We start from the raw sequence: 16,289 nt of genomic DNA on the forward strand, positions 1-16,289 counted from the left end.
TTCTAAAATTAATCTTTTATTTTATTATCTATAACAAAAACATAAGCATTTGATTAATAAGAGGAAATATGAAAGTTATAATGATTGTAGTTTAACAAATACCAAATAAGAAGCCAAATGCGTCTCAAGTGACAGTTATGACAATAAGCTTCAAAGTTTTAATTATTGAGAATCGGCTTCACTTGAAGAAGAGGTTTTACCAATTCAAGATGAAGAGGGGAGTTTCCATTTGGGAGCATGTTAACAACTTCACGAAGCTAATTTCGGATATGGCCAATGTAGATATCATAGTTGAGGATGAAGACAAGGCGATGCTATTATTGTGTTCGTTGCCGGAAGATGATTTTGGAACGTTTGTTTTCACTATGATAAATGGAAGAACTACGGTTAGCTACAAGGAGGTGACCTCAGCTTTGGTGAATTATGAGTTGAGGAAGAGTGATGGCGAACCCTCCGAGAAGGCATCGGGAGATGCATTAGCAGTTCGAGGCCGTGGTCCAAACCGTCGTCCAGGTGCTCGCTCAAGATCGAAGTCAAGAGGTGCTCATAGAAATATTGGTAGGAATCAATGTCGCTTTTGCAAAGAAGAAGGACATTGGAAGAACGACTGCCCAAAGTTAAAAGATAAAGCCGGGAAAAATAAAGGGAAACCTGTACAAGCTTCAGAAGTGAATGTTGTCAAGGCTAGTGATGACAATTCAGATACAGATTCTTCAGGCTATTATTGCTCTGCATTACCGTCAGTTTGTTACGCTAACTCTACGGAGTGGGTGATGGATTCTGGTGCTACATACCATATTTGTCCTAGGAGGGATTGGTTCTCCAGCTTTGAAGAGTTGGAAAGAGGGGATGTCGTGCTCATGAGTAATGATCACGTATGCCCTATTGGTGGTATTAGTACAGTACGGATCCGGATGTGTGACGGGGTAACTCGGGAGCTGAAGGAAGTGAGATTCGTTCCTCAATTGACGAAAAATATCATTTCGCTTGGAACTTTGGAGGCAGCTGGCTATAAGGTGATCTTGGAGAATGCGACTCTGAAGGTCACAAAGGGGTCCATGGTGGTGATGCGAGGTGTCAGGGAAAACAACCTTTACTACTTGAAGGGCAAGACAGTAACAGGGGGTCTGGCAGCTTCTATTACCACAGAGGAAGATACTATCAGTTTATGGCATGTGAGATTGGGACACATTGGTGATAAGTCCCTGCAGGTATTGGCAAAGCAGGGGCTATTGAAGGGTGCGAAGACATGCAAGATGGAGCTGTGTGAACATTGCATACTTGGGAAGAAGACAAGAGTGAAATTCGGCACCGCTATTCACAATACCCAAGGTATTTTGGACTACATTCACACAGACGTTTGGGGCCCTTCCAAGCACACATCACTTGGTGGGGCCAACTATTTTGTCACTTTCATTGATGACTATTCCATTTCCAGGAGGAATTGGGTATACCTGATGAAGCATAGACATCAGGTCCTGGATATTTTTGTGGAGTGGAAGAAGAAAGTGGAGCTGCAGACAGGTAGAAAGGTGAAGACTCTACGTTCAGATAACGGTGGAGAGTATAAGAGTGATCCATTTCTGCAGTTTTGCCGGGATCACGGCATTAGACGTCACTTCACAGTACGTGAGACACCGCAACAGAACGGGGTGGCTGAAAGGTTGAACCGTACCTTGTTGGAGAAGGTGCGATGTATGATGACACAGAGTGGATTGTCAAGATCCTTTTGGGCCGAAGCGTTGGTTTATGCGAGTCACCTCGTGAATAGGTTGCCGTGCACTGCGATACAGGGGAAGACTCCGTTGGCGCGTTGGTCTGGTTCGGTAGCTAGTGACTATGAGTCGCTTCGGATATTTGGGTGTCCAGCTTATTACCATATCAATGATGGTAAATTGAATCCGAGGGCGAGGAAAGCAGTCTTTGTGGGATTTAGAGATGGAGTTAAAGGCTTCAAGTTATGGGGCAGGAATGTCACATTTGACGAGGCGTATATGATGAAGCCTCAAGTTCCTCAGCATGTGGAGGAAGACCAGATTCAGGAGATATTACAGTAGGTGGAGGATGATGTGACTCCACCCACTCCAGATAACATTGTATCCATTGAGGCTCCTACAGAGGTGACACTGGAAGGAGATGAGATGACAGCCGGGCATTTAGAGGATACAATGGATGTTGGGACTCAGGAACATGGTCATGTTCAGGAGTCCATTGCAGCTAATAGACCAAGAAGAAATATTCGTCGGCCAGCTAGATATAACGATGTCATGGTTGCATATGCTTTATCAGCAGAAGTCGTTGATGATTTGATTCCTTCTACATTCAAGGAAGCAGAGTCAAGCTCTGATTCGATTAGGTGGAGGGAAGCTATGAAGGAAGAGATGCAGTCTCTTCATAAGAACGATACTTGGGAACTGCAAAGCTACCGAAGGGTAAGAAGGTTATTGGATGCAAGTGGGTGTATGCAAAGAAAGAGGGATCTTCTATTGGGGAGATTAGATTCAAAGCCAGATTGGTTGCCAAGGGATATGCACAGCTAGAGGGCGTTGATTACAACGAGGTATTTTCACCTGTTGTGAAGCATTCGTCGATTCGTATTCTATTAGCATTGGTGGCACAACTGGATTTGGATTTGGTCTAGATGGATGTGAAAACAGTCTTTCTACATGGAGATTTAGAAGAGGAGATCTACATGACACAACCTATGGGGTTCAAAGCTACAGGAAAGGAAGAATTGGTATGCAAGCTGAAGAAGTCTCTTTACGGATTGAAGCAATCGCCGCGACAATGGTACAAGAGATTCGACGGCTTTATGATTGGCCGAGGGTACATGAGGAGCCCATATGACCCGTGTGTTTACATGCACAAGCTACAAAATGGTGAGTATATCTATTTGCTGTTATATGTTGACGATATGGTCATAGCTTCCAGGAATACTTTAGCTATTAGAAAGTTAAAAAAGGAGCTGTCATCCGAATTTGAGTTGAAGGATCTTGGAGAAGCAAAGAAGATATTGGGTATGGAGATCGAGAGAGACAGGGTGAAGGGGAGGTTGAAGTTGCCACAGAGGAGTTACTTGCAGAAGATGCTGAAGAAATTCAGTTATGATGGCAATACCAAGGCGGTGAGTACTCCATTAGCTCCCCACTTTAAGCTATCAGCTAAGATGTCACCTGTTTTAGTTGAGGACCGGGAATACATGTCCAAAGTTTTATATGCCAATGCTGTAGGTAGCTTGATGTATGCGATGGTGTGTACAAGGCCAGATTTGTCACAGGCCGTGAGCATGGTATCCAGGTACATGCACAACCCCGGTAAGGGTCATTGGGAGGCCGTGAAGTGGATTCTACAGTATATTAAAGGTACCGTGGATGTTGGTTTGGTATTTCAGAAGAATGAGAAGAACGAGCAGGATTGTATTGGTTACGTCGAGGTACATGCACGACCCCGGGAAGGGTCATTGGGAGGCCGTGAAGTGGATTCTACGGTATATCAAAGGTACCGTGGATGTTGGTTTGGTATTTCAGAAGAATGAGAAGACATGGCAGGATTGTATTGGTTACGTGGATTCTGATTATGCGGGGGATCTGGACAAGCGCCGATCTACTAGCGGATATGTGTTTACACTAGCAGGAGCACCGGTGTGTTGGAGATGCACACTTTAGTCTACAGTGGCTCTCTCCACTACGGAGGCAGAGTATATGACGTTGACTGAAGCTATAAAGGAGGCTTTGTGGTTGCAGGGATTATTGGAGAACTTGGGGATCGCACAGGAGACCCTTCGGGTATATTGTGATAGCATGTCAGCTATCTATTTGGCGAAGAACCAGGTTTATCATGCGCGCACGAAGCACATCGATGTCAGATTCCATTTTGTTCGTGACGTTTTGGATGAAGGAGACGTCATGTTGGAGAAGATCCACACGAAGGACAACCCTGCAGATATGTTGACCAAAGTTATTTCAGGTGTCAAGTTTGGTCATTGTTTGGAACTTTTGAACATTCTTCTGTGTTGAGGCCTTTCGAGGCCATTGGGTGAACTACGTGAGGCTTGATTCCTTGGGCAAGAGGATACGTAGGCAGTCTTTAAGATGCAGCCAGTTTGGGATTAGTTGATTTTTGATGGGGGTGAGATTGTTTGGACTCTCGTTTGGATTCCTAACTTGTTATCGAATGAGTGGGACATTTGGTTGTTTTTTGTCGGCTCAATTTTGGAGGAAACTTCACCGAGGTGGAGAATTGTGAACGTGGCTTTGTGGAGGGGCCACGTGAGTGTAATCACGTGAATGAAGAGCCAGCGAAAAAGCCAGCGGACAAAAAATCATCAAGCCCATGCGGAAACCCAAAGGCCCACCCGATATATATATATCAACTTTGATTTTGTATGAGCAGGGAAGGGTTTTTTGTGCGGGGTGATTTTTGCGGCTGCAAAAGTGGGCACAGAGTTTTGTTGGCGGCTACAGGTGCAAGGAGCTTTTGGTCTTGGATGCTTTGCGGCTGCAGGAGTCCTTTTGTGCCTTTGAGAGAATATTTGTAAGAGGGATTTGAGAGTTTGTTTGAGAGGGTTTAGATTGTGAGATTGTAAACCCTAATTGTATCTCTCACTCTAATAGTAGATCTCCCCCTCCTTGCCCCGTGGACGCAGGCTATTTGCCGAACTACGTAAAAGTTGTGTTTTTGCCGTGATTTGTAATAGCTTGTAGGTTCTCTCGACGCGCAGTCCTAGAGCTGACGAGAGGAAGAGCTGATATCTCACTTTGATGAGATATCTGGCTTTTGGTTCTTGTTTCCTTTGAGAAACGAGAATTTCATTGTGATCTAATCTCTTGTTGTGCACCTTGCGCACCGGAGGTGCTGCCGAAATTTCAGCTGCGCACAACAGTTATCATAATATATTTTGATAATAACAGATAACATAACCAAGAATACAATTTAAGTCCAAGTAACATTATCGAGAACTTGACAAATGACTAATGACTGCTAGTACACTTGATGCCTTATTTTGCTGAGCATTTAATTGATCAGAACTTGACAAATGACTGCTTGAGTTTTTAGATCAATTAAGTATTAGCCATACACTTAATATTCATACATTATGTTTATGAATACCTTTTTGGCAAAATAGCAACCTTGAGGTTGGGTTCCTAGGTCTTACGGAGGTGCCTAGGTCTTCATAATCCCCGTGTGGTCGAGTAGTGACTGTGGGAGTCGACCATAGGGTTATGCCTTGGGCTTACCTTGATAAAGAGCTAAGGGCTTATTTATCCGACTGAGGAGTCATGTGTCTAGAACTCGTGAAAGTTGTCAAGGGCTCTTCTTCCCCTAAGGCCGAGAGACGACTGTAGGAGTCGGCCAAAGGGTTGTGCCTTGGGTTTATTCCTGATGAGGTACTAAGTGATGATCGTGAGAGCCGGAGGAATCGATCATATGTTATGCCTTGGGCTTACCTTGATAAAGAGCCAAGGGCTTTCTTTCCGACTGAAAAAGCGTTGTGCCTTGGGTTTACCCTGAAGAGGTACCAAGGTCTCGTAATTCAACTGAGGAGTTGTTGTGCCTAGAACTCTTAAGAGTTGACTAGGGCTTTCTTTCCCCAAGGCCAAGAGATGACTATGGGAGTCGGTCAAAGGGTTGTGCTTTGGGTTTATTCCTGATGAGGTACCAAGGGTTTGTCCATGATGGTCGATGAGAGCCGAAGGAATTGACCATATGTTATGCCTTAGGCTTACCTTGATAAAGAGCCAATGGCTTTCTTTTCGACTAAGGAGTCGTTGTGCATTAGGTTTACCCTAAAGAGGTACCAATGTCTCGTAATTCGACTGAGGAATCGTTGGGCCTAGAATTCTTGAGAGTTGACTAGAGCTCTTATCGTATCATTTTGTAAATATCAGCATTTGGGTGAGTGAACACCATAACAATAATATTTATATCATAAAAATACTACAATAATATTTTTATTCTAACTAATAAAATATGTACTAAATAATATAAAGTAATATTATAATAATATAATACTAATATTATAATATATAAAATATTATTAACCAATATGTAATAATGATACATAATAATGTTATATTAGATAATATTATATAATATTTTATTATCTTGCGTTATAATAGAATTTTATAATATAATATAATTAAGATATATTATACATTATAATATAATTAACATATATTAAATATTTTATAAATTAGTGGTTCAAAATTATCCCACTTTCCTCATGATTATCCCAAAGTTAAGAATGTGGTAATTTTTAGATGTTGGGATAAAAAGTTTGTATAGAAGTGGGATAAATTTAGAAAAAGTGGGGGTAATTGTCCCAATGAATAACACATTAAAGTAAAATCCCAATTTCATTATCCTAATAAATAACACTATAAAGTAAAGTCCTAAAAATTATCTTACTTTCCCTAAAATTACACCAACCAATAAACCCCCTAGCTATTTTATGGGATTCTTTGTTCCATCAAAGAAGAACAAATGAAACCCTTCTCGGGTTTGGGCTCCGAACTCCTACCCTCAAACCCAATAGCAACCCCAAATTCGCTGAGAACCGTCAGATGCTGATCCTACGATCAGTAGAAACTGAATTCGCTCTATTTAAAACCCTAGAAGCTCGCTCATCATCCTCCACCACTCTCTTTGATTGCCTCCGCCCTCGATCATCTCTCTAGATCCAAAAGTATTTTCAATTCTCTCTACGCTTTTGGATCTCTCGCTAGGTTCCATTCCGACTGAATTTTTTTTTTTTTTTTGTTCCCTTTGGTTTTGATATCTTGCTAGGGTTTTAGTTTCTGTATCTAGGTAACTGCTTTATTACTTAATCATGGTGTTCTGCCTTGATTGAAAATATATGTTTATGTGAAAAAAGATTGGATCTTTAGGAGATTTTATGGAAGTAGGAGAAAGCATCCTGGCTATTTTGAAGGTTTAATCTTGTGAAGCTGTTTTCTTTTCATTGCTTTTAAATTGGATTTAATAATTTCTAAGTAATTATTAAAGTGTGTATAATTTTTTTTTCCCAACTTAATATCAATATGGTAGAGTTGATGTTAAAGCTTTTTCTTTTGTGATTCATAGGCATATTTTCTGAATTTTGAAGTGGATCAAAGCTTCCAAATTGCAAAATTTTCTGACTTTGAAATATTTTCTGGTCTTATTTTGTGTTTGTAAAAGCTGGAAGCTCTAGCGATTAATATCTTTTTATTGTGGTTTAAAGGAGATCACACGTGATACCGATAGCAATGGCGGTAACCTTATACTCTCCTAGCACGGCGTCTGGCCTTAAGAAAAGCTCGACGAGTACCTCCTCACCCGGAGTTATATTTCTGGGTTTGTATTCTTAATTGCCATATATTAATGCATTGCTTCAGATTTTTGCGCACTCTATGGCATTCTTGTGATATTTCATTTCAGATACCAAGCATCCAAGGATGATATTACTGTTTACTCAGCCATCCCATCAGTGCCATCGGATGAGTATGTAAATGTTTGTAGGTGGTACAAGCACATCGATGCCCTCGTAAGGATGTGGTATGTGCATTTTTTTTTTTGAGAAAAAGGACGGGATACCAAACAGATATCCCAGCCAGCTAAATAACAAAATGGTTGTTACATAATATGTACATATCCCCAACCTAGGATATGCAACAAAGTTCAGGATTAACTACATATCACTGAAACTGATTTCCCAAGCTCTAACCACCAGTTAAAGAAAAACCCAAAAATAGCTGTATGATCACATAACAACAAAACAAGAACTACTAAAAGTTTAGCTGTTAAGAAGCAGCTATCCCAAAAAGATTTGTTGACATGGATCATTCCAGCAGAATTATCTCCCCAGAACTTCTGTCATCCACTTCAGCAGCAATCCTGGTTCCCATTTCAAGCGCCATTTTCTTCTTCCTCCTTTCCTGTAGCCTTGTGGTTCTGGCAGACTCCCCTTTCATACCTAACCATAGGTTTGAGAAAGTTATGATCTTATGAAGAATCAATGTGGTATGTGCATAACTTGCCAATTCATTACATTACTTTTTTTTACCTTAGTGTCTAGTTGAAAGTTAAAAGTTTTGTTTGCGAAATGTTATGCAGTGGTGTCTCCGCAGAGGGCCCGTTATCTCCTGCTGCTGCTGATAAGGTACATCATAGATGCTTTTGATCCTTGCTCGTTAGTTTTAAGTAATATTTTGTATTCATATTCGTAGAGTTCCTACTGGGTTTATATTGGTTAGAGCAATGTTGTATACGGTAATATATTTGGCTTTCATTATTTTTTATTGGATTAATTCTTGCAAAAGATAATCTGCAAAAATCAAGGTTTTTGTTTTTGATATTTCATGACTCACCTTCTCAAGCCATGGTGCCCTTTCTTATGTCATGGTATCCTCATCTGTAGAAATTATCTGTTTTTTCCCATGTCATATTTTCAGTGAACTCTTGGCTTTATCTAATAACTTCTGAAAATGTGATGTTTTGTCAAACAAGATTTGTTTCATAATCATTAGTGCGACCAGATTATTCTTATTGTCCCAAAACAAATTGTGATGATATATGATTTTGCCCATCCTCTTTCTACTAATTTCATATTTAGATGCAACTTGCAATTTATATTCAAGGTCTTTAGAGTAAGGCAATTTCCAAGCCTATAATACTTCATTATGCGTGTTTAATATTGTTCTTTGGTGGACATGCAGCCAAGCTTGTTCCTGTTGGTTATGGCATCAAAAAGTTGCAGATTATGATGACCATTGTGGATGACCTTGTGTCCGTGGACACCCTGATCGAGGAGCATCTCACTGTTGAGCCAGCAAATGCGTACATCCAGAGCTGTGATATCGTAGCGTTCAACAAAATCTGTGAGTATCTTGATTTTAGAACATAGCATTTGTATATATTTGTTGATTTTATAGTTTTTATTCAGGGATCACTTTGCTTTACATTCCTTAGGAATGCACCTTCCTTATCCACAGTAGGAGCACAGTTACTAATTTCTTCGTATTTGTTTTTATTACATCTAATATACCCTCGTATTTGTTTTTATTACAATCTCAAATTTCATTGCAGTTGTGTTCTGTTGAATAAAATGATGTATTGGGCATTTATTTTTTTCTTCTAGCATTCAAATCTATCCACGATGTGTATTCTGCAATGGCTGAACTTCCCTATTAAATTTCAAAACCATCTTAAACTTTGTAGTATTAAAAGGTGTTCTTTTAGTTCCCTACGGCCTATGGCGCATGCTTTTACAGTTAAATGTTAAATAGTTGATGCAATTAATAAAAAAGGAAATGAAGTTTTAACTTGTTGCATATAATTGTTTTATTGCATCCAGAATCTTGCTTTCATGCTGTATGGTTTTTTATTGCTTTTCTTGTTTACATGATTAATATTTAAGGGTGTTGCGCAATACCTTATTTAAATATGGTTTTTTATTGCTTTTCTTGTTTACATGATTAATATTTAAGGGTGTTGCGCAATACCTTATTTAAATATCCTCATAATTTTATACCTTGAGCCACTTAATTAATATTTAAGGGTGTTGCGCAATACCTTATTTAAATATCCTCATAATTTTATACCTTGAGCCACTTATCTTGTTGCTTATGATGCAAGACTTCGCAATTATCTTTGCTGGGCACAGCAGTAGTTATGTTACTGAGTGGTGTTTCAAATTGCACACCATTCTTTACTTCTAGTGATTTATTTTACTCTACTATTTTAAGGCATTTCATCCTTTCTTATTTTAAAAAGAGCATCTTCAGTACGTATTTCCTTTCAAATACCTGGTGTTTATAGCTCTGTATGTTTTAGGAAACCGCTCCACCGTGACTTAGTTTTGTTGAATTTGCAAAGCATTTTTTTGCCTTGCTGTCTCATTCATTTTCTCATTTGCTGTAACTTTTCCTGCAGAGAATTTTTTCCTTGTCTATGGTTGGTTTGGGCATGCTTGTGATGACGATGAGGAGTCTGTGGTCTCCACGCTTAAATGGTCTCCATGCTTATGTGCCTCAGAACTATTTATTCTCTATATTTATCCCAAACTGGAACGCTTGATCTTTGTGTTGAGGTTTCTATTTCAAGAAATGGTTGTATGATCGACATTCTTTCCTAGTTATATATTGATGGTTTCGTGTGACAGTTTTGATTGATTGCAGTTTTGATTGGAATGATGATATGGATTTGATATTGTTGATGGTTTCGTGTGACAGTTTTGATTGATTGCAGTTTTGATTGGAATGATGATATGGATTTGATATTGGTTTGGCTCGTGATTTGATTGATTGCAGTTTTGATTGGAATGATGATATGGATTTGATATTGGTTTGGCTCGTGATATTTGATTAAGTTTTGAGAGCTGTGTTTGTTCGGCAATCAATGATCAGCTCTATTTTGATAGTATGACCGATGGAGTATTGTTGCGTTCGGTTAGAATCTAAATCCTAGGTCTGCTGAATAATGTTGTATGCCCTATGGATTTCTCTTGCTCATATTCTGATTCACCTTGCTACCGATAAGTATGTTAAAATATATTAATCGTTATTTACCGAAAAGTATGTTAAACAATATTATTCAGCGTGTGCGATGTATTGTTGTGTTTAGATTGACTTGCTAATGATTTCAAGTATCACGTATTAGTACCGTCCATCTTTCAATCGAACTTTTTTGCTCAAACAGTTTCTACTTGCTTTGTATTTCTATTAGGAGGCATTTTACCATGAGACATACAGCTGCCGGATGAAGTGATAATATATAGCTCACATGTCAATCACCTAATACTACACTCTCACTCTTAAGTGAGTTGGTGTTGAGATCTTCCACGACTCCATTTAAAATCAGTTAACACTAACATATTCCATAATCACTTACATACAACGTAAATAGGCTGGTATTAATATATTCCGCACTGACCTAACCTAAGTAACTTAAACATCTTCCAAGCTTTCAACATTCATCAAAATGGATCTTGCCAATCTTTACCAAGTAAATAAGTGGACATGTTACACAAGTTTACAACAAGCACCAGATACTCCGCGGTAGCCCTGGGGAAAAAACTCCTTCAATGACTTTGCGCAAGCATATCATGAAGCGTAAAACCATAGGAAACGATGCTGCTTTACCATGAAGCCTAAAACCATAGGAAACGACGCTGCTTCCTCTGACGAATGTTCGCATTCGGCGGTGTCAAGGTTATCCTCTCAGCATTATCCATAGCCCACTTGTTAAAATCGGGTGACGATACAAGCTCCCTCAAAGCTTCTCTTGTGTTCTCCTTGGTGAATTGCTCCCACTCTTCTTTTGAGAACCTCTTTCTCTCAGGTGTTTTGTGAAAGGTAGAATAGTAAGTCCCTGGTTCAGATAGAACTTCTGGGGTCTTGTTCACACCTGCAACAAAGAATCAACTGTAACTCCCAGATAAAACAGGGAAGATGAGTATTAATTTAACCACCATTACAAAAACGAACCTTGAGTAGGAAAACTGTATGAAGTTGATTTTAAACTTCTGGCTCGAGCCCTGTGCAACGTAGATCCTGATTTCTGAACAGGGTATGGGTAGTCAGAAAAATAGCTCATGGGTGAAGTTCTATCTTGGATTGCATGAACGCCCCTCCATGTTCCCCTGCAAGTTATCATAGCACGATTCATTATCATTTCAAATAGAAAACCAATGCAGCTAACTGAGAAAGAGAAGCTTTCAGGGGAAGAGAAGATTAATACAGTAACACATAAGGTCGTACCCTCTCATTTCATGCAAAATTATCAAATACAACAAATTCCAATCCAGTTTAGAAATATTATAGGGACACATTTTATTAAAGAAAAACCAGATATCCCAATAAGGCTTTTTCTAAGCAAAACATCTGAAATAAGATCAATACCATATTTACATCCAAAGAAGTCAAACTAATAACACTGGATTTCCATCCTAATAGCGAAGCAACCTGTCAAAAATCTTTGTCACTACACCAACACTACTCATTGGTAGTGATGGTTAGGGACTGGCAAGTGGATAGGCCGGTTTCACAGAAAACACCTAAGCCTCATGGCTTCACACCTGACACATCGCATGTCCACTAGACTAGCATATCACATGCAAAATTTTCTTCACTTTTTCTCTCAAAATTTTCTTGCTGAAAACAATGGAAATCAAAACTCTTTAAATAGAGTGGGAAATCTCTCTCATACAATTTGAAATTCCAAAAGAATAAAATAAAATTTATCCTAACGCAATCTAAAATCCAAAACTAGATAAAATCCACTTACCAAATAAAATCAAATATTTTAAAAGATTAAATTAAATTTAAATTTTGAAATCAACATCTAAAAATAGTCTAACAACTTTATTTACCCTAACTAGTTTTTCCAACCGAATGAGGACTATTCAACCAAATTTTCATTTGATCTTCAAATAGTTTTGCATCAGAGGGCTACAATTTGATACTATAACATGCTCCCGCAAGTTGAGCGCCCTTTTCACTGACTGAAACTTGAATCTCAGATAATAATATCTTTTCTATCCGCTTTAATTCATGGCCAGTGGGTAATAATTTTATACTCTAACATGCCCTTGAAGGTTGACCGCTGTTTTCATAGGCCGAAATTTGGGACTCACATAATGATATCTTTTTCTACCCACTTTAATTCGTGAGTAGAGGGATTTGAAACCGGCTTTCCCATACCTAGTCAAAAATCCTTAACATTGCACCAAAACGACAAAAAGTCATGGTGAGTGACGAAGTTAATAATATTATACGCTAACATAACCCTTTCTATAAGAATACAGTCACAATATCAGAATACTGTTGCTTAAAGGAGACCCCTAACTACAATAAGCTATAGATGATCCAACTTTGACATTAAACTGAGAACGCTGTGTATAAATTCATTATCAGCTGAACTTGAGGATGTAATACGAATTGGGCATCAAACCCTTCATCCTTCCAAAAACTCACCTATTGATTCAGTTGAAAAAGGTATAAATCTCAAAAAGGTTCTGGCATCAGGTCAGTGACGAGTCTAACCTTGAGCACCCATGAGTAATTCTTCACAGCTTAAGATAATTTGTATTTACAGACGGATATTATCTTTACAAGAATTTTTATTCTGATTGAAAAGATAAAGCTGAACTCTGAAGACCTACATATGGATATTATCTTTACAAGAATTTTTATTCTGATTGAAAAGATAAAGCTGAACTCTGAAGACCTACATATGGAAGCTTTGGAATGAGGATAGATCTGATTCCAAATTTATGACTTTGAGCTCATCATTTGGGTACTTTGATGCAATTGATATCACATGCTTGCTTGGATTTTAATTTCATATGTAATTACCAACCACCAAGGTGCTTTTAAGCAATTAAGATCCAGCAAAAAACATGAATTCCGTCACTTAAGCAGAATACTTGAAATTTTTCAAACTAAACAGTAAATCCCTAAGTGGAGAAGCTTGCTAAAGGTCCAAGCCAAAACTCAAAATAGCTCTTAATATGAAAGAAATCTGTTACAAACCACACAACTTTGCATCTTAACATCCAAACTCTTTCAAGAGACAAATATGGTGAGGAGAGTTTGGAAGTTTTTTTGTGCAAAAGTTCTCTAAAAGTATGCTTGGCATCCAACTGAACTGTCTGCAATGGATGTTGATGACCAAGTAGTCGACTTTAAGACGTACAAACTTGTACCACATTGCAAATTTAGTTACAGAAGGCAACCACAATTTCAGTTCTAGCGGTTCGTTTCACTGCAGCTGTAGCTTTTTTCCCCCAAATTCAAGTGGGAGAATACAATAAGCGCATTAAAAAAAGTAACTTGCAAGAACAACAGCAGTTGCGGTTATCTATAAATGACAGAGCCTGTCTTGTGTGAAAAATCACAAGGTTATAAAATCACCTTGGAATGACTCAGTTACATTTGAAATAAAAGTCACTTAAACGTATACTTTATTATTAGTGAAAGAAGAAGCAGAGAATATAGAACTGTCTGATTTTTACAACCAAGATTGTGCCTTGGGCTTTCTGGTGAAACAAAGAAACTACTTTGGAATATACAAGCAAAAAGATATGCAAGATTGACTATGAGAAGTTACTTTTCTAAAACAGCTATATTTATTGTGGAAAACAGAACAGATGAATTCTCCAAAATCTGATGCTTCTTGAGGAGATGAAAGCAAATAAAGTGTGGCAGCTCGCACCCTTGGACGGTGCGTAGTCATCTCTTACTTTATAAAATATAAGATAAACATGGATTAACATGGCTTTAATGTATGGCCCTAGAGCTAATAATTCTCCATGATTTAAGAAAAGAAGCTCCGAGGGCAACTTACTTGAAGAGGCGCCGAAAAAACCTCCATTTCCCATGTATCCGTGCTACTGCTGTTGTCACAATAGCAAAAATCAAAGCTTCTGCTGCCAGCAGAGTATCCAGAGAACTCTAACAAAATGAAACTAATTACAAAAGCCAGAAAATATTTTCACCAATATAGTCAGACAACACTATATCTATATCGATGAACTTAGAAGAATTTAGTGATGGTCAATGATTACCTGAAGAATCATAACAGCAGCAAAAATCAAAATTGCCCATTCCACAAAATAAGACACTTCAGAATCCACCAATCCATCATCAGTCAGAACAAGTTTGCGAACACCCCAATAACCAAACCAAGCTCCGGCTAGGACAAGGCATACTAAAAGAAATATGCCCAACTGCAGTTGCATTCAGCGAAAAAACTTCAATAAATGTATAGAGAAACACCAGTAGATTTTATTGCATTACAGTGGCCATGTGAAGTACATATAGTTTAAAAATGAAAGTTCTGTCAGTTAGATCTCAAGACAAATTTGCAGCGCTCTTTAGGTAAAACGATAGACACAAAATTTGTTCATGATCTATTGGATTTTGACCTATACCGTTATGATATCCAATCTTTTGGTTCTGTAATGAAAAGCAGATTCTATAAGGTATTTCAAGACCATCAATTTGAACTACTTGTTATTTCTTCTCATAAAATCTGCTCAAGTTGGGTTTTCATAGAGCTCAGATCCTATCAGAACCTCCCGTACAGTGCGCAAGGTTCTCCCTAGTCATTTTCATATATCATATATTATCCAACTGCCATTAGATAAAAATCCTTTAGCTTCTCAAGTTTCTCTATAAACAACTACCATATAACTCATTCCCTCAGTTCAATTAAGGAACGTTAGCGGAAAAGAACATGCATGATTAAAATATCATTCTTACATGCTTAATGTCTATTCCTAACTCTGTACAAAAGGGTAAGAACTTAATGTGGCCCTTTATGGTAGCACATAGGAAACGAAGCGAGTCCAGTATTAGCTAATACTCAAATAATACATGCCTCAATCATATCAATGCACGCATACCTTGATCACATCAACACAGAGACAAGTCCAGGACTATTCGTCTGGAGGCTTAGTGTTAGGAATGAGCATATTAAGTCAACCTTGGTATCCATGAAATCATGTTTCATTTTGTTGATTCCAAGGAGTTTGTCCTCTGTAAATTTAAGGATACAGAGACACTGGTATAACTCAATTCAACTATCCCAGTAAGTTTAAAAAAACACAATTTAAACGCTCTCAAATACACAATGATTCTGGCCCTTCACACTTAAAACAACAAAGTGCTTATATATACTTCCCAAAATCACAAACAGAATTTAATAATAATTGACGTGCTCATATGTATTCTTTGAAATCACAAATGTAACTTTTGTGCTTTATTTATGCATTTTAAATTGTAATATACTAGTATTTTTTCAATTATTAGTCCTTCCAATATATGTAATATTTTACGAATAGGTCCCTTCATTCATTCAAATTGGTCATAGGTCCCCCAACTATTGTAAGTTGTTAAAATTTAGTCAATTAAATCATTAACATTGCTATTAGGTCCCTCAATTCTTTGAAGTTGCTTTAAGTTATATCCTCCTATAAAGTGTAGCACTACAAGTCTACAAGATATAAAAATTGGCCAATCTAACATCAACTTCAATAATTTGAGGGACTATTTTCAAAATATTAAATATTTAAGAGACTAGTTTAGAAGCGCTTCCCCACATTTATGCATTTTTGAAATATTAGATATTTAAGAGACAAATATCAAAAGGCCATACATAATATAAATAATTTAAAAGTGCTTCCCCACATTTTGTTGGAGACATTTACTTGGAATCAACTTTTGGAAAAACTAGAATAAGTTAACATTATACCCCTAGATTGAATACATAAACACCCAAAATACTAAAATTTTCACTGTTCAGTACGT

The 16,289-nt window shown here is 37.9% G+C and overlaps 1 protein-coding gene and 1 pseudogene across 1 annotated transcript in view; one reads left to right on the forward strand and one right to left on the reverse strand.

The window, feature by feature from the left end:
• LOC109820449 lies at positions 7,248–8,845 on the forward strand (annotated as a pseudogene).
• The window catches only part of LOC109820635, a 10,583-nt gene continuing 5,060 nt past the window's right edge, over positions 10,767–16,289 (reverse strand). Inside the window, exons 7-10 of the mRNA XM_020386810.1 lie at positions 14,546–14,707; positions 14,326–14,432; positions 11,466–11,620; positions 10,767–11,385 (exon numbers count right to left, since the gene is read on the reverse strand). Coding sequence (XP_020242399.1) covers positions 11,129–11,385; positions 11,466–11,620; positions 14,326–14,432; positions 14,546–14,707 — 681 coding nt within the window. The 3' untranslated portion in view covers positions 10,767–11,128. The remainder of the gene's footprint in view (positions 11,386–11,465; positions 11,621–14,325; positions 14,433–14,545; positions 14,708–16,289) is intronic.

Source organism: Asparagus officinalis, chromosome 8 (assembly GCF_001876935.1).
Source record: "Asparagus officinalis chromosome 8, Aspof.V1, whole genome shotgun sequence".
NCBI classification, from domain to species: Eukaryota; Viridiplantae; Streptophyta; class Magnoliopsida; order Asparagales; family Asparagaceae; genus Asparagus; species Asparagus officinalis.